The sequence below is a fragment of the Salminus brasiliensis genome, chromosome 20 (assembly GCF_030463535.1).
Source record: "Salminus brasiliensis chromosome 20, fSalBra1.hap2, whole genome shotgun sequence".
Taxonomy (NCBI): Eukaryota; Metazoa; Chordata; class Actinopteri; order Characiformes; family Bryconidae; genus Salminus; species Salminus brasiliensis.
The window spans coordinates 20,881,517-20,905,961 of NC_132897.1; the positions used below are offsets into that span (position 1 = coordinate 20,881,517).

Consider the following 24,445-nt stretch of genomic DNA (forward strand, 5'->3'; position numbering starts at 1 on the left):
TTAAATTAATCCTAAATCAATATCCTAACCTTAAATTAACCCTAAATCATAATCCTGACTTTTAATGAACCCTAAATCCTAATCCTAACCTTGAATGAACCCTAAATAATAATACTAACCTTAACCTTGAATCAACCCTAAATCATAATCCTAACATTGAATTAACCCTAAATCTTGACCCTAACCCTAACCTTAACATTGATTCAACCCAAAATCCCAACCTTAACCTTTACATTGAATAAACTCTAATTCTTAACCCTAACCTTAACCCTAAGCTAACCATATATTTAAATCAACCCTAAATCCTGACCCTAAAAGTGTAAGATTAAGGTTAGGGTTACATTCAATAGATAATCTTTTGCATTCAACTTGAGACTTGGAGTTCAGCTGCATTTAAGAGACATTCAGTTGAATGTTAGTTGAATGTAAGATGAAAATCTACAGTACTTACAAGTACTTACAATGGAGCAATCAGTACCAATTATTATGATGAACTCTTAGTGAAAAGCACAATACATTCAGGAAATACAATTTTAACAGCATTCATGGGTGAGTATGGGGGGAAATCAAGTCAAGCAGTCAAGACATAAGCAAGCTAGAAACATATCTAAAGAAAGTGTGTTTAATGGGAAAGAGTGATAATGTGAATAAGGTGATAAGTTGGAGAATTGCTGATGCGAATGTGGCAAAGAGGAACACCTAATGGGGGTTTTCACAAGAACATCTCAATTCAATTCACAGGAACATCAGTTTTTTTCTTCCCTCACAGGTACTCTCTCTCTCCCTCCCTCTCTCTCTCTTACACACACACACATCTCAACCTGAGCCAAATAGAGCTTTCTTCAAAGACTCCCAGGTGTGTTCTACCTCACCCAGAATACTCTCTTGACAATGTGCTCATGCAGACAGGTATTAGGGCAGGCAGGCAGCCTTAGCTGGTTTAAGCTACTGCACTGCACATTCATATATTCCTGTGTGCTACTGTGTGTATACTCTTAATATTACTGCACCTAAGGAAGAGAGTAAAGGTTACATGGCCCAACTATGTGCCAGCTAGTTTTGCAAGACATCTGATGTGTCCCATTTGTGTTTCCAGCACTAACTCTTGCAGTAGTGTTCACAATTGGGCTACTTCAGCATAATGCTGGTGGACACTATTATCCTACACACGCAGTAAAACAGATTCTTCTAGACAGTACAGAATAAAGTTCTTTCGGACTCAATAGAACAATAGCATAATCACTTTGGAGTTACACAGAACCATTTTGAAGGAACCATAAACAAGAGGTTTAATTCCAAATTGGTTTGGCTTTAAAAATAATTCTGAGATTACATGGATTGCAGAATTCAGAACTTCTTCCATTCATTCTCAAGGAAACTGTTTTGTGGCCAGATGAAGAATTTCTAACTAAAATAATTCAATTTATTGTTTTGTTTGTTTGGTTTTTTTTTTTAAAGAAAATACATGTACACCATGTCCAAATATTTGTGGACACCCCTTCTAATGAATGCATTCAGCTACTTTAAGCTGCAGCCATTGCTGACATAAATGTCTAGTCCCTGTAGAGAAGTAGTGCCGAATAGAATAGGACTCTCTGGAGCAGATAAACATAAACCTATTGGCATCGTGCTTTATGACAGACATGGGCGGCAGGGGTATAAAGCCCCCTAGCATTGAGCTTTGGAGCAGTGAAACTGTGTTCTCTGGTAATAATGGTGCTCCATCCAAATCTTTTTGGGAGGAGTTGGGGATGAGGTGGGATGGTGATCATCCAAAATCCAGACCTCACTAACACTCTTCTTGCTGAATGCAATCAAATCCTCACAGCAATGCCTTTCCAAAACCTAGTTGAAAGCCTTCTTGCCTGGATAGTAGAGACAGTTACTCCAACAGAAGCATGATAAATAACCTTGCTTTCAGAATACTTCATGAATAAATGAGCACGTGTCCCAATACTTTTCTCTATATAGTGTATATGCTATATGAGATTCATATTGCCTCGTATCGCCCCAAACATACTTTAGTTATGATATTTTGTCATAGACATAGGACATATGTTGTTTTCTGTAATTCCTTTGCGTAGCAAGGCTATGAATACTTATTCATATATCAATGGAAATTTAATATAATCACATAACGAATTATTCAACAGACAAAACTGGCATTTCAAGTGTCTGTTATACTGACATTTGCCTTTTATCTGAGCTTTTATTGAAGTGCAGCAGAATCATTTTCAAAGTACAGACCTCAGTTTCACTTTGAAGTATTAATATTATTTGTGCTCATTGTTATTAATATTTTTTTGTAAAATGCAAAACCTAATAAAGGGTTGAAATATTAACAGTACATTCTAAAACACTTATATTACAATGTTGGCAAGATTTGACAGGGGGTTCTTACCCCACATAGAGGGGCTCTTTTTTTGCTATACTAAATATCTGCTATTCAACCCTAACTGTGTGCAGGTATATGTATCATCATCATAATCATCAGTATCATCATTCTAATCTTGTACATGCAAAATTCCTTCCTATTCGTGCAGATGGTTACTGGGTTTTGGGTTTTGGGAGGTGAGTTTTCCCTGTAACATATGCTCTCTCTCTCTCTCTCTCTCTCTCTCTATATATATATATATATATATATATATATATATATATATATATATATATATACACATTTTGGATTTGGATGCAACAGTAGATTACGGATGGCTATGTGGATTGTTTAAAAATGTACACGTACATGATACTCCACATGTGACCTCACATGCGCACACAGCCTTTTTTACTGAAAGTAGGGTGAGACGTAACCGCAGTAAGAAAGACTAAGATGAAGATAAATGAGCTGTCACAAGCTGATGGCAGAACGCTGGAGTGCTGCATCTACATTTTACGTCAAAAGGCGAAGCTGATGGGCTTATCCGACATTAAAGATTGATTTTCGGTGGTAGTACATCCTTCTGTCTTATGTTTGTTTTTGATAATTAGTCGTAAAAACATGTACATACATGCTGTGTATCTTCATACGAAATCAGTCATGCAGCGAAATGGCAAGTGAATATGAATTCACAGCACTGGAGGGAAAACATATAGACCATTCGATTCCAAACACTGTTACTGAGGTGCAATCACAAATATGCAAACAGTCTGACAGTATGTTCACATCAGCCGCACCGTGCTGTGCAACAGTTAATGTCAAAGAAAATTGTTGTGACATTTCCTCTGGAGAAAAGGTTGCTATCTGCAGGCTTCTCTTAATTTACCACAGCCCTGCAACAGTGACACCTGTCTAGAAGAACCCAGCGGTGTGATGAATTTAGAGTGGAGAGTCACAGAGTTGAAATATGGCCTTAAGTTGCATCTGGTCTTGATATGACAAATGTAAAAGGGTTAAACAGCAAGTAATATTTATGCATGAGTGCAATTCCCATGGTGATGCCACAGCCATCCATAGAGGCAGGTTCTCAACCCTGGTCCCGGAGACACCCTTCCCTGCACATTTAGTCAACTAATCAGCTCATTAACTCATTAAATCCTTAGGAAACACTGCAATAGATGATCTCTGGCGTCCTTTTCAGTGTCTCTGGATAGTTAGGATGACCCTCCCTCTTCCCTCCATCACTCAGTGTCATTCAGCTGATCTAACAGAACTTGCTCTTAGCATCCAAATGCATTTGGGCTGTCAAAGGACATTGCATTAATAGTAAATATGCTAATAAGGCTTACTAATAATACTGTGCTTTGAGGGGCATTTAGGAGAATATGGTGGTGTTGATACTGGAGAGCAGCATATTACTACCAGACTCTGCTAGTTATTGGAATCCAGGTTGCTGCAGGAATCAGGCCTCATGACTGCATCTTTTTTTCCTGTGCTGCAGAAGGGGAGCTCAAACTAAAAAAAAGTGAAAGCCATTAGGGCAAATGGGGACTTGCTAACATTCCCATTTGCCCATTAGGCTAACAACTAATGCTAACCTTTACCTTCTGACCATTTCTTCTCTCTGATGTCTGCTCACTCAAAAATAACCCACCACAGATGCCATGATAGCCCACAGCTGGCGGTCCGCTGGCATTTTGCTCATCCAGTGGTTAAGCAGTGTATTAAACAAAATGACCCTTTTCATTCGTCCACAGTCTACTTTACTTATTTTTCCCCTCATTTCTTACTTTAGGTATCCTTTATGAATTAGCTTAGTAAATCATTTAAAATGTTCAGCTACAACATTTTTAACTAAACCGTTTTAAATCAGACCCAGCCTTTAATATTTTGTTGTTTCTTATTTTCTAAAATAAAAGTCTGTCCATTTAAAATCTGTTTAAAAAATTAAAAATTCTTTCTTGTACGAATGTCTGCTATCTGGGTGGATTTAAGGATGGACCAGCAGTGGCAAACAGTCAATCAAGCTATCAAGCCAGCAGACCGATATACGCCTGCTATCTGGGTGACTGCCAAACACCTATATTAGAAGAAATTTTTTTTTTTTTTACCAGTAAGCCTTATTAGAGCCAAACCTGGTGAAGTGAGTGGGAGCAAGGCTTAAAGGCCAAAAGCTAACCAGATCTACAGTCTCTCAAATCACACAGAGAGGACACAACGAGAGGACAGCAACACATTCCGGTAAGACTCTGGAATAATTACAGTGTTTTTGAGTGCTATAATATGTGGCTTCTGTGAGCCATCTGTGCCGTAAACCAGCCAATGTTTGTTTCATTCTGTTTGATTCTGTGGAAACAAAACAGGGTGGTAAATATGCTTGTTTGAGTCAGGTGCACAACAAGTTAAATACTCAATAAATGCATGCAAAGGAATTTTCCAAGGCAAGTGATTCTGTATTTTCAGTGGCCAGAATGTAAAATGCTGTGGTACTGGGCAATATACAGAAATGTCTACCCTGCCTGTGGCCGACCAAATCAAACCTTTACAATGCAATGAAGTGAATTAATGATAAAACGCTGCTCAGATTAGGACGAGGCTGAGGTTGTGGATAAAACGTTGACCTTATGTGTCCAGCCTTTCACTCCAGGGTGCAGTTTGAAGAAAAGTGAATATCGTATGGAGCGCTGCATTGTCGATTCATTTATTCAAGCTCGGTCTGTTTGTGAGTCGGACTGTTTTGAACGGATCCAAGCCGGTTGAGCATAAGCTATAGTGAGACTCCCTGGGTACTGCCTCGAAATACCACATAGGCATGGCGGTATTCTTTCTCAGAATTTGCATATTTCATTCTCAAGAGGAAGACGCGTCACCCTCGCTCTCGAACAAAGAAGCGAGGGATTTAGAATTGCACCATGCAAATGATTCAGAGCGCCAGGCAGCTATCGAGAGTGGAGCAGGTGGCAGAGATTCCGCATGACAAAAGAGGTGAAACCGGGGGAGAGAAAGTGCCTGTCAAATTGGCTGCTGGAATTTAGCCGCGATCGATTTTAGAAGTGCGAAGAGTGTAGCTCCCTGACAGGGCTTAGGTCAAACCCATTCTGAGCAGGTACGGCCTCTCCTCAAGAGTTCCCAACGCAAGCTGTTAAATCACGCCATGAATATGCATGCGCGATCCCAAAGTGATAATGCCGTGGTAACAGTCGGTAGGAGCTCGAATGTGTTTATTGAATGGGGGTGATGAACTGTGTACCATCGGCTGCTGTTTTGAAAGCAGAAATTAAATTGTTCTCGATCTGTATAGCAATAATGGCAAATCTTGACGGCAGAAGCAAAGGCCTCGTCTCTTATTTAATAAATGCTCGGTGCTATCTCAAACAAGTCCGAGAAAACTAATATCCTCTGTGATTCGGGCCGATAAGACATTTCTTCTAGGGGACAGGACGTTTATCTCTCTCTCTTTCGCTTATTTCTCTCCTTCCTCTTTCCCTTTTGTTCCTCTTTCCCCATCTCTCTAAAAATAGCAAACAGTACAATGAATATGCATAAAACAGCTCAGATGTGGGAAGTAAAAAGCAAAGGCTTGTCATTAATGGCTTTGAACGCGTTGAAACCTTGATCAAGATCAGATTTTATCATCATTATTATATTGTATACTGAATTTCATTTGGATTAGACCAAAATAGTATCACTTCATCTAGCCGTCAAGTAAGCTTGCCTTGATATGACCATCAACAAAAGTGGCAGCACAGGGATAAATGACACATGATAGCGGTTTGTTCAATGTGCACTGACAGCTTCCCTGGAATATGTTAGAAATGCTGTGTGCATTAAAACTGCGGCCTTGTTTCAACACTCACTGTCCATTATGTCAGCTCCACTGACCATATAGAAGCACTGTAGTTTTATAATTAAAGATTGTAGCTCTGCATACTTTGTTAGCCTCCTTTCACCCTGGTCTTCACTCAGGACTGCAGTGACGCTGACATGGTGATGGTGTGTCAATAGTGTGTGTTGTGCTGGTACGAGTGGATCAGATACAGCAGTGCTGCTGGAGTTTTTAAACACCTCAGCATCACTGCTGGACTGAGAACAGTCCACCAAAAAGAAATAGGTGGCTGTGGGCAGCAGCGTCCTGTGATCACTGATGATAAACTAAAGGATGACCAACACAAACTGTGCAGCAACATATGAGCTTCTGTCTCTACATCTACAGGGTGGACCAGCTGTTGGGGTGTCTAGTAGAGTGGACAATGAATGGACACAGTGTTTAAAAACTCCACTATATCAGTGTCACTGCAGTGCTCAGAATGACCCACCACCCAAATAATGCCTACTCTGTGGTGGTCAGTCCTGTGGGGTCCTGACCATTGAAGAACAGGGTGAAAGGAGGCTAGCAAAATATGCAAAGAAAGAGATGGGCTACAGTCTGTAATTATATATTGCTGACTTCAATGTGCTCCTATATGGTCAGTGGAGCTGATTACTTCAGGCTACGGACTGCTAAGTGTTAGGTAAACTGCTCTACTAACTGTGTACACCCACTCCCTGTGTTTTTATGTGCTAGCTAGGCTAGCTTTTCTAACCATTGATCATGGCAGTTAGTTAATGTAAACCCATTACTTTAGACTATGTTACATTTCTAGTTAAGCTTGTCTTGTTAACCATGATCAGGTCATCAAGTCTGAGCATCATATACCTGGTATCTCAGTCCAGACTGACTTACATCACTGACACAGTGCCAACAAACACATGAACAAACTGAAGTGAAGTAAATATGCGAGAAAGCACACTTTCATACTTACTGTACTGGCAGTTCCTTCCCATGTACTCCCCAGGGCATTCGCAGGAGTAGTTAGCCACCATATCGGTACATATCCCTCCATTTTTACACGGATCCCTTTCGCATTCGTTAACATCTGCAAAACACACACATCCACACAAAGCTTGATTATTGCTTTGAATCGGCCATGGAGGCAATTAGCAGGCCCATCTCTCTCATTTAAATGCATCGGTGGGGAGCTGTTATTGAGCTTGGCCTGTTTGTTATTTGATATTTACATCTCCCCAGATGGAAGAGGTAAACTACTTAATCAAATTTAATTAAGACAATAGACCAACAAAAGTTTGTGGGTATTGACGAGGAGAACGATATCATGGCCTTACTGAAAAATCATTAATGAATGAGCAATGCGAGAAAGATGCCAGAGTGGGATCAGTTCTTGGATACAAAAAAGGGGAAAGAAAAGGGAAATGCGGCTGAATTTAAAGGGATAGTTCGGTGAAAAATGAAATTTACTAAAGTTATTGTTTACCTGAAATGTAATCCATTAGCTAAGGCATAATTCATTTTACATCTGAAAAATGTGATCATGTAAAAAACGTGAAGCATAAAACACATGACTATGGGTAGCAATGAAGTTGCTAAGACGTAATGATGGTTTACACTGTGACTAATTAACATTGTATTAACTGCATGCCCATCACACATGTGCCTCAAACCACACTGAGCTGTTAAGAAATCTCAAATAGACTTGCTTAATGAGTTTCTGGCACCCTGTTATCTATGAGAATGGACAATACTCTATGCATTAAGAATGTGTAAATATAAAAGAAGCAGCAAAATATTTGGCTTCTGGTTTCTGTGCAGTGTAGAAATATGTGTGTAGACACTTCAATGAAAATACTGCCATTTTTCTCTCCACAAATTTTTACATCATTGTAACAAAATCAAAGAACTGTTAATAATAACAGGGTGGTAAGCTGTAAAATCTCATGCATATCAGGGGCACACAGATGCTGTAGTAACGTGGAGGTCAAGCAGAAAGTAGACAAGGAGGACAAAGCACAACATATCACACCTGGTAAAGGCCACAGGGTCAGAAAGGTGGACAGGGGTCAATATAAAAAGATTTTATGGCATATAAAGCAGCGTTTTGAGCTATTTCCGATTCTGCAGGTGTTAAGCGGCAGACTCTCTGAAATTACACTAATGTACCAAGATAAAGCCAACTCTCTGTGATTTAATCTATTACTAAACATACACCACCTGTCAAACGTTTTGGGACATGCAGCTTTTCAGAGCTGGTTCAAAAATGAGCAAGCTTTCCTTGTCTGTTTACTGAAGTTTACCCTTTTGATTAGAAAGGTGTTCAAATCTTGCAATAACTGCAACTCTGACTATATTTCTACTTTCAGAATTGCAATTCAGAATTTTACCACCCTTTGGGCCAAAAGATGTTCAGACTTCTGCTTTTAGCAGTAGTGCATGTATATGCATACTCAAAAATAAATAATAATAAATAAATAACAATAAAACCAATCACCTCTGTTTCCACAAAGAACGTCTTAATGAATAGTTTTTTTAGAAAAGTGGTTCTCATGGACACCTGACTGATCCAGACTTTTGCTTCATCCCAGTGATGCGAGCTGGTTTGGAGCAAAAATGTGGACCATCTGAATGGCCGCCAGAACCATTTTGAGAACCAAATAAGGCAGCTCTGAAAGTGTCCTTAAAGTTCTCAAACTTCAATGGTTTTACCCCATTTTCCTTCCCAATTACTCAACTCACTCATTAGTACTCTCTCTTCACATCACATGTAATGCTACAGACACTGGGAGGATTAGGACTGACGCTACGACCTCTTTTTAAGTGGTTGCCAATGCAACGTCATTGAGCAACCAACCAACGCGCTCTGAGGAAAGCACCAGGTACCAGCTCTGATGCATCGGCTAGCAGACGCCGGTCTCATGTGGCAAGAGAGAGACATCCACCCACCCAGTAAGTGTGGCCAAAGGAACGCCAATTGTGCTCTGTCAGGCTTCAGCTGCTGATGGCAGGCAGCATGACCTGGGATTCAAACAGGGTCATAGTGGCAGTGCCTTAGTCTGCTGGACCACTCCCAGCCCAGATTTCAAAAGTGTTGGTCCATATGTCATGAATTACAAGTTTTCTGTGTTAAACTAAACCATCACTGTTTTTTATATTTCATATTTACTCAGAAAGGCAGTGTATCCTAAAACCTGAGACTACACCTGCCATCCTTTCAGTAGGAACTGGAGTAGGAGCTGGGAATCTGTCATTCCGTCAGTACATGGGTGCTGTGGCACATGTCATAAACTCCCAAATTTTCGAGATTGAAAATAATCAGAAATCATCCCGAGCACCTTGTGTTCAGCATGTGTTAGATAAGAAACGGGCCTCCGGTGGCAATTCTCTCACTTTTTCGCTTCATCATCGCTGAGCTGAGCTGGGCGAGACACAGAGAATGAAGAGCAACCCACTTCAGGCAAGAGTGAGCTCATAAAAGAGAGAGAGAGAGAAAGAGAGAGAGAGCTTAAAAAGAAGTAGTATCAGAGTGACAGTCAGATGGAACAACACGTGGTCTCCAATAAAGCGATCAAGGGGAAAAGGATATGGGAGTAAATGGAATGAATGAGAGGAAAAGAGCAGCCAGACTGGCGCTGCCGTGGCCCTTTATCTAAGGCGGGATCCGCACAGATGCCCCTATTGGTATTCCAGCCCACGCTAGGCCACCATGGCGCTTTGCTAATCTCCGGCACAAATTAGCCCGATCAAAAAGCACACCTCTGGCTTTATTCCCCTTTGATTAGGCTGAAAGGAGACGGACGGCTGCTTTCAGAGGAAGAAACAATCACAACCCGTCTGATGGAGCCGCCCGCGGACATGCTGAGCCGCAATGAAGAAGTGTTTATTGCCTGGGGATTTTGCATAAGGCATGCAGTGTTGGGTGTTGGGATAATGATGCAGCATCTTCATCACACGTGTGGATAGGTTAAAGGGCGCATTTGGAAATGCCACTATTAAGAAACACCATGAACTCTTCCATTTATTTATATCATTTTTGTTGTTTTGAGTTCAGTGAGTCAGTGTTTTTTGTGATGTCACAAAGACCAACATGTTAACATGCAAGAAACATCAGCCTGTTCAGCAGTTCAGTTTACGTTATAAGGAGTGTTTTGGCCTGGATTGGATTTTGATTTTGATTATAATAACGAGCAGCTGATCAGAACAAATGTCAATCTTAAAGGTACAGTAAGATAACAGTAAGAAAGACAGCCTGTTTTAAACCTAAGGGACAAAATACAAACATTTTGAATATGGGTCCTTTATATAACGCAAAAATATATTTTTTTTTCGACTGGATCGTACTGGCTGTCCTACGTGACACTGTGTTAAATGCATGCATGTAATGAAAGGTTATGTAAACGTAAGGTAAGATTGCGTTCACAAGCAACATTAAATCTATTCACAGAAAATGACTAGCAACTAGAGCAGATGAACAGCTATGTGGGAATTGTAGTCTTCGGAGGTGTCACCTATAATGCAGTTTCTGAATGAGAACAGCATTACCAAAGCTCGCTCTGTTGGTAGTCCTTTCATGTTCACAGGCTCATTGTTGTTTGAAAGAATAATGTCTGTCAATCAGCGTTCCTCATAAAGCTTAGCGCAGGTGCTGCTGGGGTGTGTTTTTGCAAGCATTGACTGCAGCTTTGAGAATTCTCTGTGTGGTTCAAATCCAGTTTAAAATCGTAAGAGGAGCAGTCAGAGCTTAGCAATGCCGTCATATCTATATGTTAATATGATTCATATTGATGCTGTCATGCAAACCATTAAAAATCCATCTAGAAAATGGTGACTTTACAGAAGGAGGAAAAAACCTTAGCTTTCAAAGGAAATCAATGTAAAGACAAAAGTAAGTTCAATTGGTTCATTCATCATGAATTTTTCATCAAATGTAAAGAACAACTGCCAGATTCTCATTATGTCAAAAAGTGAAAAATGACAAAAATGGAGCTACAAGGTTTTTGCATAAAAAGCAAAAATTAAATTGAATTACACTGAATAACATTTCCAGGCCCACTATGCAGTGCATTGGCTGATTAAGGTGTTAAACCTACAAAGTTTAGTTTGGGCTTTAGCTTGTCCTACTACAGAACATGTAAGGTTCAGACTATGATAATGCATTACTGCCCCCCCCCCCCTCCAAACAAAGCTTATTTGTACATGGATATAGCTATAATAAAATGTACTGCCTTTTAATTGGAATAATATGAGCAACACAAAACAGTGTGATTAATGATGTTTAAATCTTTTCATAAAATATTTTAATATTTTAATTCTCAGTAATTAGGTATTGTAAAGTCATTTAATTACTTCATCATCAATCATTTTATTACTCAAAATTCAGAATAGAAAAAAAAAATAAATTAATTTGTATTTAATTACATGTGTACCAATCTTCTGACTGGTCACAGAACATGTTAGAATACTCATGACACAAAAGACGCACAGAGAAAAAGACACATTAGTTACAAGAGCGTGTTTCTATAACAACTGAATTACTAAAAAATCTGATTTATAATTCCTAAGAACAAAATTCTGGTCCCCTTTTCATTTTTCTACTTTTGCTCTAAGTTCATGGCCAGCTGTCAGCGCCCTCTCTCCAGTTTTGAATGGCCGTACTGCACTGTTTTGGTCCTAAAACAAGAAGCTTACTTTTGGCCATGCTGCCTTTTCCCACACCGGGATCCAATCATCAGCTTCTCCATATTTCTTTTTTCATTAAGTGTTATTATTGAACTCTGCTGGCTGCTTTCAATAGCAGTACAATGCATAACGCAGAACAGTGCAGTCAGTCAAAGCCCTCACAGATTCATTAGTTTAAGCTGCATTTGGACTGCACAGTAGGCTGCAGATGAATGTACAGCAGTGCCTTGCTAATGTTCAACTTTTGAACTCTAAGAGCCAAAGTTCTGATTATATGTGATAAATGGCGCTTGCATCATTATTTCCTTCTGACCTCCCTTACAGCTAAATTTTGAATTAACTAATCTGAACTAACAGTGTTCATTTGGGCCCATCTGGACTTGTGTGAGTGAATGTAGTAATGTTAAACACTGGTCAAATTTTATTTATTTATCTGTCTTCATTCAACACATTTTTTTTCTGCATGCTATGGCAAATCTTTGAGAAATAACTGATTGTGATTCAAGGGCAAAACTTGTTAGAGAATCTATCTGTATGACCTGTTTAAGTATTCTCTTCATGTATCCATGCATGGTCAGATAACTTTATGGATAAGTAATTTAATGGTTTGATAATTTGATCATTTAATGGTTGAGGGCTCCTGAGCTCTGCAGCTGTCTAAGAAGTAGCCCTATCATTGGAAGACATTGCAGGTTCGATCCCCAGTGATGCAACAGTCACCTAGAGTCCAGGAAAGCACAATTGGCTTAGCTGTCTCTGGATGGGTTGGGTGGCCCTCTCTCTTTCTCATTACTTAGTGTTAAGCTAGCCAGCGCACGCGTCTCCTAGAATTGGCAGTTAGCGCGCTTAGCTGTACTGTGAGGCATCACATTATTAACAGAGGCGTAGATTAAGGGACAGAAATGGTGGCCACTTGTGGCAACAAGATCTTATAAAATTAGTACATATTTGATTTACAAGGAGCTCCCAGCTGCTGTTTTGTCAAATAGACACAACCCAGCCTGCCATATACTCGAAGAAGAATTGAGAAACAGGACAGTATTCTGCCTTTCTCCATTAGGTAGTTTATAAAAAGGGGATTAATTCTACTATGGTTAGGTTTAGGGTAATATTATGTTTAGGTTATGATAAAGGTTAGATTTGAGGTTAGGGTTAGGGTGAGGGTAAGATTAAGGGCTTGGTTAGATTTAGGTTATGGTTGAAGTATGAATTTGGTTAAGTTTATGTTATGGTTAGGGTTAGAGTAAGGGTTTTGTTAAGTCTAGGTTATGGTTAGGATTAGGGTTAGAGTTTGGTTCAGCTTAGGTTGGGGTTAGGTTAAGGGTTCAGTTAAGTTTAGATTTAGGTTATGGTAAAGGTTAGGTTAAATTTAGGTTATTGTTAGGGTTAGATTTAGGTTAGGGAAAGGGTTCAGTTAAGTTTCTGTTAATATTAGGTTTAGGTTTAGGTTAGGGTTGGGGAAAGGGTTCGGTTAGGTTTAGATTATGATTAGGGTTAGGGTTAAGGTAAAGGTTCAGTTTAAGGTTATGATTACGGTTAGGTTTAGGTTAGGTTTGGGGAAATGGTTCAGTTAAGTTTATGATTATGGTTAGGTTAAGAGTTTGGTTAAATTTAGGTTATGGTTAGGGTATGGATTTGATTAGGTTAGGGTTAGAGTAAGGATTTGGTTAAGTTTAGATTATGTTTAGAGTACGGATTCGGTTAAGTTTAGGTTAAGGTTAGGGTTTAAAGTAAGGGTTCGGTTAAGTTTAGGTTAGGGTTAGGGTAAGGTTACATTAGGGTTAGGGTAAGGGTTTGGTTAAGTTTAGGTTCTGGTAAGGGTTAAGTTAGGGTAAGGGTAAGGGTTAAGTCAGGGTTAGGGTAAGGGTTGGGTTAAGGTTAGGTTAGGGTTGGAATAAGGGTTCGGTTAAGTTTAGGTTAGGGTAAGGGTTAAGTTAGGGTTAGGGTAAGAGTTCAGTTAAGTTTAGGTTAGGGTAAGGGTTCAGTCAAGTTTAAGTTAGGGTAAGGGTTAAGTTAGGGTTATGGTAGGAGTTTGGTTAAGTTTAGGTTAGGGTTAGGGTGAGGGTTAAGTTAGGGTTAGGGTAAGGGTTCGGTTAAGTTTAGGTTAGGGTGAGGGTTAAGTTAGGGTTAGGGTAAGGGTTCGGTTAAGTTTAGGTTAGGGTAAGGGTTAAGTTAGGGTTAGGGTAGGAGTTTCGTTAAGTTTAGGTTAGGGTAAGGGTTAAGTTAGGGTTAGGGTAAGAGTTCGGTTAAGTGTAGGTTAGGGTAAGGGTTAAGTAAGGGTTAGGGTAAGGGTTCAGTTAAGTTTAGGTTAGGGTTAGGGTAAGAATTCGGTTAAGTTTAGGTTAAGGTAAGGGTTAAGTTAGGGTTAGGGTAAGGGTTCGGTTAAGTTTAGGTTAGGGTAAGGGTTAAGTTAGGGTTAGGGTAAGAGTTCAGTTAAGTTTAGGTTAGGGTAAGGGTTCAGTCAAGTTTAGGTTAGGGTAAGGGTTAAGTTAGGGTTAGGGTTCAGGTAATAAAATTCACTTATTGCTTTGTAACACTGCTCAAATCAGTTGATTTCTGCTTGGCTGGGTTGTGTATAGGATTGAGGGTCAACCTTTCTTCAGTACACATTGTATGAATGCTGAAATGGCCTTTTAGTCACATCTTTATAAATTCCTATTGAGACCAGGCTTCTTGTGGGCCTGAGGAATAAAATGAACCTGAAATGAACCTGAAATATTATTTTGGAAAATTTCACAAATACATATATAATGTTACATATCTTCCATTCAATTTGGTAGACCCAAACTTTCTTGTGGGCTACCATAGCAGCATGTTCAGAGTTTGCCTTCTTTGTTGTCAATTCTAGTATTAAGCACATTCCATCATATAGTATTATTCATCCATCAACACATAATGGCTTTCACATGCCTCTGAAATGTCTTTTGATAGTTGTAGGTCACCAGGCACCAGCCAGAGGGAAAGGGTTGGGGGTATTAGCTAGTTAAATACCCTCCCTAACACTGTGCTTCACACAGTGTAACACTTTCCAAAACACTTTCACTTGAACACACATAATTGAGGTCTTGAAGACCACCTGAACATTAGAGCATAGTGTATTAGAGCGGCCCCCAACCCTCCAGGAGGGTTCAAGAACACTCAGCGGGTTCCATCTAGCAAATTGCCTTTTTTTTTAAGTACCGTTCTTCAAACCATAATTATGCTGTGTATTTGACTGGACCCATTACCGTGAAAAAAATGCCATGAATATTGTTCTCTCCAATCAACAAACATGCTATTTAGTTTCGGAAATGGACAAACAAGCACTTGTCAGAAAGACGCATTCTTGATGGCAGGAGATTGTCACAATCAAAAGGATTATGTTTTAATTAATTCCAGCGAGAGAGTCCTACTGCTCTCATTAGCGATCATTAACCTGACAAACGAAGACTCAAGAGCGCATTACCGACTCCAGCAAGAGCAAATCATCATTAAGCCATTAGCCTCTTGAAAATTCCACATGAGCATTAATGTTTGTCATTATCCGCCATGAATTTGCTGCTTGTCTGAGGAGCAGACAATCAAACTGTATTGACAGCATGGATGTCGTAGACCTAACCAAGCACTATGCAAAATGAATTACAGGAAGTGCTGGTTGCCGCCAAAGCTCTCCAGAGGTTCTTCCATGAAAAACAGCAGTGTCATTCTCCCAGTCATTGCAGGGAGTCAGAGAGTCAAAGAGTAAATGATTGCAATATCACCAATAACGAAGAATTACCCATGAACATGGTATAAGCATCTGACTGCACTCTGCCTTGAATGAGATGCTTAGAAATGAAATATCACACTGCGGTGTCGACATACTGCGACAGAACAGCAGCTCAGGCCTGATTTCCTCTTGATTCAAAGCGGCGGTAATTATTTCCTGTTCTGTAGGCCTCTGTTTTTCTTTGTATTTTAGGCTGCAATTTCCATCCATTCACCCAAACTATATCTCGCCAACAAGTTCACATGATTGCAATGTGAATTAACACAAACCATTTCATATAAAAACAGTGCAAAGTTAGACTTTAAAAAGTTGATTCTTTGCCCTTAAACACCTGTGCCTCATAGGAGTTATGTACAAACCAGTGAATTCAGTGTCAGTACCAGATAAAATGACAAGCCACAAAAACAATAAGGAGAGAAACAGAAATAGAAAATGTTGATGTGTGTATGACCATGTTTTTGGAAAGGTGTTATGCTTATACATGGTCCTTGGCCTGGATGTTACTTTCTACAAAAAGCCTTTCATTTGTAAAGAACCATACGAATTGTACATACCATGGAGGTTCATTAAACTTAAATATGACTTGGCTTGGATGTCAACTGTAGTTGTTATAGAACCTTTAGCTTGTGTGGAGGATCTGTATACAGTAAAAGGACCCTCACACAACTCATTTACAAGAACTGTCCTTCAAAGAACCACCCACTGAAAGGTCCTTAGAGGACCAAGAGTGTGGGATAAGGGATTAGATATTTTCTGGGATTGATTCTACAACATATTTATAATGTATTTGGGGTGGACATTCTTTTAGGTGAGAAACTGGGTGACATCTCATTTGATGGTTAGAATATCAGTGATACTCTACTCTCTATACTCACAATTACTCACACTATATTTCTGGCAGCAAGTAAAAAAAGGCTGTCATGAGGAAGTGGCTAAAGTCAGAGCCACGTCCACCACTGATGAATGGATAGAAATGTGAACATATGAAATGCATGTAATGGAAAGGTTGTCATAGTCCCTTAAAGTCAGAAAAGGACATTTCTTTCGGAAAGCCTATAAGGTCAGACTTTAACTGACAATGTTACTGACAATGACACATCCGGGGTTACCTCTTGGCTCTGTAGACTCTCTGGACTACACTACTCATGATTCCCCCCAGACTCCCCCCAAAATGTCACCTGCATTCCACCAGCCAATTATGAAGGGTTCCTATGTTCATCAGCATCTAATTGCCTTCACCTGTGTATGCCTTATTGTTTGTTTATTTAAACTCTTCTGTGGTATCTTTGCGAAGTATTGCCAGGTGACTTTTAGTAAGTATACCGAGTGTCCTCTCCTGTTTGTCTTCATCATGTTTTTAACCTGTTTTACGTCTTCCTGATCTTGTATGCCATTGGTTTTGACCAGATTTTTGACTAGAATTTTGCCCAGCCCATGTATCTGCTTTCTCTATTATTGGTTTTAATCGTATTTTTTCAAAGTAAAAAATAAAACGTCACGTTATTGTAAAGAAAGGACTCTACAGAAAACTACGACATTGGAACATCCCTGGCCAGCACAGAAATGCCTATACCAGTCCTTGAAGGTCTGACATTGCAAGTCTTCTGAGTGGAGAAGATTGTTGTGCCAAGAAGCTGTTTAAGAAACTGTTCACTCAAGTTGAACACTTAATGGTCAAATGGTCATTCATAGTTAAAAGCAGAAAAGCTCACATGTATGGAGGTCAATCACCAATCCAGTCATTCATGTACAAAACAAACAAGAAAGGTGACGGACAGTCTTGCCGAGCTCCCATATTTATGGTCGTGGCCAAGTTTAAGGATCTAAACAATCAAAGGCACTTTAACACACATAGTTTTGATGCTTTTACTGTAAATGTACACATCCATGCCTTACATAATGTACGTTAGTCTTATCCTAACAAAATATAGTCTGTGTTCACTCTTGCAACAAAAGATTATATTTTACCATTACCATTTATATCTTATAATTGGTAAATAAAATATTATGCTTCTGATTGTGCAAGGCTAATCTCTCATAGCCTCGTCCATAACTCGTCCAGACGTTTTTAGTTATTATATAATTTTCAACACTTCACTGACTCTGAACAATAGTGGAACCCTTTGGTGCTTCAGCAGTGGATCTTCCCCAGACATTTACCATTCTTGCTCCAACCCATAAACACATAGAGCTACTAAAAGTTTTCATTCATAAGGGAACATTATAAGGGAGTTACTGTGGATCTATAAGCCCTGAATCACCTGTTTAACGAGCAAGCTACTTACATGTAAAGGCATAATTAGAATTACATGCTCAATTGCAAAGTAGCTTACCTAGTAAATTACACATGATAGCTGGAAACCATTCCCATTCATAAAAACATGCATAATGTTTAATGTTTGGCCCTTCCAGAAAGTGCACAGACAGCAGTACCTTAAGTCGCTTTCTCATGGAAAGATGTCCTTTCATGTCCTCTGAACCACTTTATGCTGAACAACAACTCACTTAGGTGCCACAAGGCAGGCCTGGTTTACATAGGGACAAATCCTGCCAGGCAGGATAGCAGGCTTTTTTGTGAAAGGCCAGGGGATCGTGGCGGTTTGAGGTGTGAGACTTCAGAGCAATCAGGTATGTATGTGTGTGTGAGAGAGAGCGAGCGCGAGAGATAGAGACAGAGAAACTGAGAGAGACTGAGAGAGACAGGCAGACAGACAGAGGTGGGGGATCGAGAGAGAGAGAGAGAGAGAGAGAGAGAGAGAGAGAGAGAGAGAGAGGATTACCTCGGGGAAGAGAGTAGCTAATCCACACAGTCGGAGCATCACACACACACTCAGAGGCTCAAGGTCAGGTAAACAAAACTCTGCCATCCCTGTCACCAAGGCCCATCCACCAGGAGCCATCACAACAAATTACAGCCCAGCTCCCTGACCACACGCACTCGTGTGTACACCACCACTGTCATGATGATTCAGAGACTGCTGCTACCGTAAAGGCAAGAGAGAGATTGAGGATACATACTTCAGAAGCGTGAGTGTCATAAATGCATTAATGACTCTAGAAACTCTGATGATTTGATTTAAAAAACTAATTTACACAATTTCCCCCTCATTCTTAATATTGTCGATAAGCTGAGGCATTGACCTGAAGCTATAAAAGCTCATAGACACCAATTGATATGGTGCAAACTACATGTCTGCCTCATCAACATTTAGACCACCTCAAGTCATATCAACTTAAGTATGTTGTTAAGTGAAAGGGACGTGCTTGGCTTCCGCATGGCTTCTGGCAATGAATCAAAAATAACATGTAGCGGAGCTAACCCTGGATTTTGTGTATGCTTTTTATCAGTGTGTAATCAGCTGATGTATAAACCACATGTATTTGACTGTGAAGAAAACACTAATAGGAATTATTAAAAATGAGTTGACATGAAAATGCTGCTCAATAAGAATTTAGGCATGATTGGTGTGGAATAGTAATGAGGATTTGATAATGAAACATATGGAATGGTAATGAGGATTTGGTAGTTAATCATATGGAATGGTTATGAGGATTTGATAATGAATGGTAATGAGGATTTGGTAATTTACATTTACATTTGCATTTACATTTATGGCATTTAGCAGACGCTCTTATCCAGAGCGACTTACAAAGTGCTTTGCTATTTACCCAAGAAAACCTTAGCTAGTTAGAATAGACTAATAGTTCAAAGATAGATAGATGGTAATGAATGGTAATGAGGATTTGGTAGAGAATGGTAATGAGGATTTGGTAATGAATCATATGGAATGGTAATGGGGATTTGGTAATGAATCATATAGAATGGTAATGAGGATTGGTAATGAATGGTAATAATGATTTGGTAAAGAATGGTAATGAGGATTGGTAATGAATGCTAATGATGATTTGGTAAAGAATGGTAATGAGGATTTGGTAATTAATCATATGGAATGGTAATGAGGATTTAGTATAGAATGCTAATGAGGAGTGGTAATGAATGCTAATGATGATTTGGTAAAGAATGGTAATGAGGATTTGGTAATGAATGATATGGAATGGTAATGAGGATTCAGTATAGAATGCTAATGAGGATTGGTAATGAATGCTAATGATGATTTGGTAAAGAATGGTAATGAGGATTTGGTAAAGAATGGTAATGAGGATTTGGTAATTAATTGTAGAGAATAGTAATTAGGATTTAGTGAAGTTTATCTGCTCGGATGATCTTACCCAAGTGGATAGACAGCAGAGCCTGCCCTGTCCTGCACTGGGCCATTGTCCACTTTCTGACTGATGAAGTGCTGGGCAGGCTGCATAACAGCAGAGGCTTAACCTGGTTTCAGCTTCTGAAGACATGCATCCATTTCCAAAGAGCAAGGGGCAAGAGATGGTTTATATCGGTGTTAGTGTGTGTGTATGTGTGTGTGTGAAAGTGACAGGGGAATGGGAAGCGATAATGAAAGGGAGACAAAGGGAGATAGCTCAAGGAAGAGAGAGAGAGAGTAAAAGGTAAAGAGAATGAGACAGTGTGAGAAGGAAAAGGGAGAGATTGACAAAAAGTGAGACAGAAAGAATTTATGGAGAGCGAGAGGGAAAGAAGAAAAAAAAGAGAATGAGAGAATGAGAGAGAAAAGACCATGAGAGAAAGAAGAACAAAGGGAACATGAGGAGAAAAAAGAGAGAAGGAACGGTAGCGATAGAAAGATGAAACAGATGAAAGTAAAGGAAAGAGAAAAATGTTAAAGTGAAAGAAAAATATGGAAGTAAAAGAAAGAAGGAAAGAAAAGGAAGGAAGGAATAAAGTATATAAATGAAAGTGTGTGAATAAGATGCAGAGACAGACAGACAGACAGACGGAGGCACTGGTACCATGTTTATGCACAAAAGCACCCGTGTGTGGAGCATGTGTGCGTATGTATGTGTGTGTGTGTGTGTGTTAGTGAGGGGGGTTGGGGTGCTTCAGTGCGAGTGGGTTTTTCTGCATGGACCTGCAGCTCCTTTCCAATCAGCATTCACCCACATGCTAACACTAAAAATAACCTCAGAAATACACTCCCCTACTCCTGTGGCAACGGTTTAGAAAACCCAGCAGATCTCATCCCCGGCCTTAACTGCCTTCTATGGCGGCGTTCCCTCGATGTTCCTTGCGTGTGAAAGAAATGGATACGCATGGATACGCGTTTCTGCTTTGTTGTTGTGGGAGTGTTTGTGTGAGGACATTCACGCAAGCAGGAAAACCCATTCCAACGGGACACTTATGAGCAAAAACTGCAAGCGGCTGCTGATCTGTTCATCGACGGCAGCAAAAAAGACCGGTCACTGTTCTGCCATGCCTTCTAGCTGGATTGTGCAGCTCTGGATGTGAGCTGAAAGCAGCTCTCTGCAACTGACTGGTATGTTGGACCAGCGCTGGGTCAACTCTGGTGAACTCTGGTCGTTTTGTGGCACTGCCATGCACTGGTTTAGGCTTGTGTGCTTTGTACTCACTGAAATCAGCAACAAGCCTTATCCTCACTCAGGCTTTAACAACACCCCACTCAACCACTAGTTAGAGCTCCCTCTGATTGGCCACAGCGCTCTCTTTTCTTCTCTTTCCCTCCCTCCCTCTCTTAGCTACAAGCTTCCTACAAAGCAGCTCTCAGTTGGGATATAATGAGAGCGATGAATAGCGCGGTATGGTGGTTGGGCAGGGGCGTAGAGAGCTAAATTGGTAGCGCCAATGTCCAGGGGAGAGAACAGAGGGAAGGGGAAATGGCTGATGCAGTGGGCAGCAGTGACCCCTGCTGAGTGGACACCTGCTCCAGGCCTGCTCCAAGCCTGAGAGACTCACCATCACTGCACAGAGAAACATGCAAGGGCAGAGGTGAAAGTGTGGAAGACACCGAGGAGCATTGGTAGAGATAATGGTTAGGACAAATGTTTGTGGACACCTCCAAATACATGCATTCAGCTACTTTAAGGTGCACCCATTGCTGACACAGATGTGCAAATGTACACACACAGCTTGTCTAGTCATTGTAGGCAAGTACTGGCAATGGAATAGGACTCTCTGGAGAAGATAAATGTAAACCTACTGGCACCATGGCTAAATGCCAGGTGTGGGCTATGGGCGTATAAAGACCCTAGCCTTTATACAGTGGAACTATGTTCTCTGGAATGATGCTGATGCTCCATCCAGTACTTTTGGGGTGAGTAAGGGAGTTGTGAATGAGGTGGAGTAAGTAGTCTAGTAGAAAGCCTTCCCTGGACAGTAGAGACAGTTACTCCAACAAAGCAGGATACACTCATTTTAATACCCTTATTTTTTTTTTTTAGAGGAAACAATGAATAAGCAGGTGTCCAAATACTTTTGCTAAAAATGTACCCAAAGTGTGAGTGCAGTCCACGGTTCAGCATGAGCTGGCACAAATCACAAATCACTGATATTCTCAGAGACGCAGCACAAGAAGAGACCCAAACGCTACCCTCTTTTAGAGAGAGCAAAGCCAATTATGCTATCTTGCACTCAGCCATGGATGGCTGTGTCATCATCTGAGATTGAACTTGTAATCTCCTGATGATAAGGTCAACGCCTCGACAGTTGTCCCGCTCTGGGAAAAGTTACAAAAACAATATTAGGCCTCTTTGGGTAGCGTACACTACACATGCACTTTTCCTCTCTCCAAGGCGCCCAACAGCAGACATATATACAGTACTAGAGACCCAGGCTGAGTAAAAGTACAAGTGCTCTATCAACAAAGTGACTTGAGTAGAAGTAGAAGTGTTCTTTAAGCTCCATATTTAAGTGGAAGTACTATAGTATTTAAAATGTACTTAAGTATTGCAAGTAGTGTATTCTAAAATGTACTACTTAAGTACCAAAAGTACAAGTATTGTGTTGTGTAGTCATGAACTGTGGCTGGCTACTTAGTTAGCTTAGCTAGTTAGTGATTACTGATAGCTCAAACTGATGTACCTTGATATGTTTCTTCAGATTCAACAGTGAATTTTTTGAAGGCCATTATTTTTTTTACAATCTTTTAGAAGGCAGAGTCGGCACTCCGGCGATAATAATGCGGGTTTGAAATGATTTGTACCATTTTTATAATTGTAACGAGTAGCGATGCAGCACATAAAACATGTAACGGAGTAAAAATATTAAACTCATCCAAAATATGTAGTGAAGTAAAAGTGGAAGTGGGAGAAAAAAATAAAACTCCAGTAGAGAACAGATACAGCGTCTTAGTACTTAAGTACAGTAGTGAAGTAGTTCTACTTCCTTACTGTACATCTGCCCAACACTCAGTTGGTAAGGGAGGTGTTTCAGCTAGTTGTAAAAGCTTCACACTAGGGCAGTGTATTGGCAAGAACCTGGTGATACAGTACAAGGGTTACAGTGCAACATACTGCGATACCGATGATACATTGCGAGACAATATATAGAATTTTTTTTAAATCACATTTTTAGGAAAACTGTCATATTCCAAAAAAAAAGACCCCATCATATGCAAGAAATCTGAGTATATAGAGTTTACTTTTTATGCAGTCAGAAAAGTGACTCTTTCAACACTGCTATCCAACATTCAGGGCTTAAACACAGCACAGCATTAACCACTGACTGACACCAATTACACGTAAATAATGAATTCAAATAGAGACTGTGTTTTTGAGAATCGATACAGTATTGAAAAACATAATATTGCGATACTTTGACAAATCAATATTTAATAGCTCTATTTAAACCATCAAAAAAGTATAAATCAGATTTGGGGCTACATTATTCATTTAAATCAAATCAAATCAAATTTGTATTATTAATCTTATTATTTTTTTATTATTAAACTATTACTGTGGGGTACTTGTGCTTATTTTTTTTCTATTTTATTTTACTTTTGACAGTACATGGGTGGGGGTGGGGGTGGGGGGTATAGGAATGTTGTGGGGGAATGGATATGTACGAATACATCCAATGTTGTAGAAAATTGTGATGTAAAGGGATGAAAAACAAATAAACATATTGATAAAAGGTCACTGTAGCATCAAGACTGTGGTTCTGCTCAGATGTGCAAAATAATCATAGTATCATAATATAGTATAACTAATAAAACCATAGTAGTGATGGTAAGTAATGAGAGCAATAATGGTTGAAGCTGCTGTCTGGTCATTTCCATGCTTCTCTTCCAACTAGTCTCTGTAGCTGTGGTGATGAATTTACTCTGAACTGGCAGAGGAAGTAAATGATGTCTGTGGAGAGATTTTTTTCCCCATAGTTTTTCTCTGTTGGATTTAGGTTGGATGGCACCTACCTCGATTCCACTAGATAATTCCCCAAGTTCATCTAACCTGCTTTCCCCAGCACTCAGCATGTCCCCAAAACACAGTTCCGCCTGTGTTAATCAGCGCAAGTCTGCCTGTCACTCGCTTGCTCGTTTAAGCTCTGTGTGAAACTGTGTGCTGTGATATCTGTCCCTCATGGATGGATATCAATGTGTGGCAATGTGCGGTTTTGTCAGCCATGATTCTTGAAATCTTGTCACGTGACCTCCACACAACTTTTGTGTCTTTCAATTCAGTTAAATGGTCATTGCAGTGCTGTTTTAAGGTGGAATTTCAGCTTCATGCTGCGAGATAAGGGCACTGCAAACTCATGTAATTATCTTATATTAACATATTTTTGTAACTTTTTTGTCTTTTACAATATCAGCACTGCTACTGAACAGGCAGGGGGGCTTGATGAGGGTGGATGGGGGATGGGCTGCCGATCATTCTGCGATTCGCTGCAGGTGGTCATTTTAGAGCATTTAACTTGGTACATTGGTAAATGCTTATTCTG

The 24,445-nt window shown here is 39.9% G+C and overlaps 1 protein-coding gene across 6 annotated transcripts in view; it reads right to left on the reverse strand.

Moving 5' to 3' along the window:
• edil3a (EGF-like repeats and discoidin I-like domains 3a) overlaps positions 1–24,445 on the reverse strand; it is a 243,439-nt gene that overhangs the window by 95,206 nt on the left and 123,788 nt on the right. For all 6 annotated transcript variants that reach the window (XM_072664773.1, XM_072664772.1, XM_072664771.1 and 3 more), the window contains one exon: positions 7,180–7,293. In XM_072664773.1, coding sequence (XP_072520874.1) covers positions 7,180–7,293 — 114 coding nt within the window. The remainder of the gene's footprint in view (positions 1–7,179; positions 7,294–24,445) is intronic.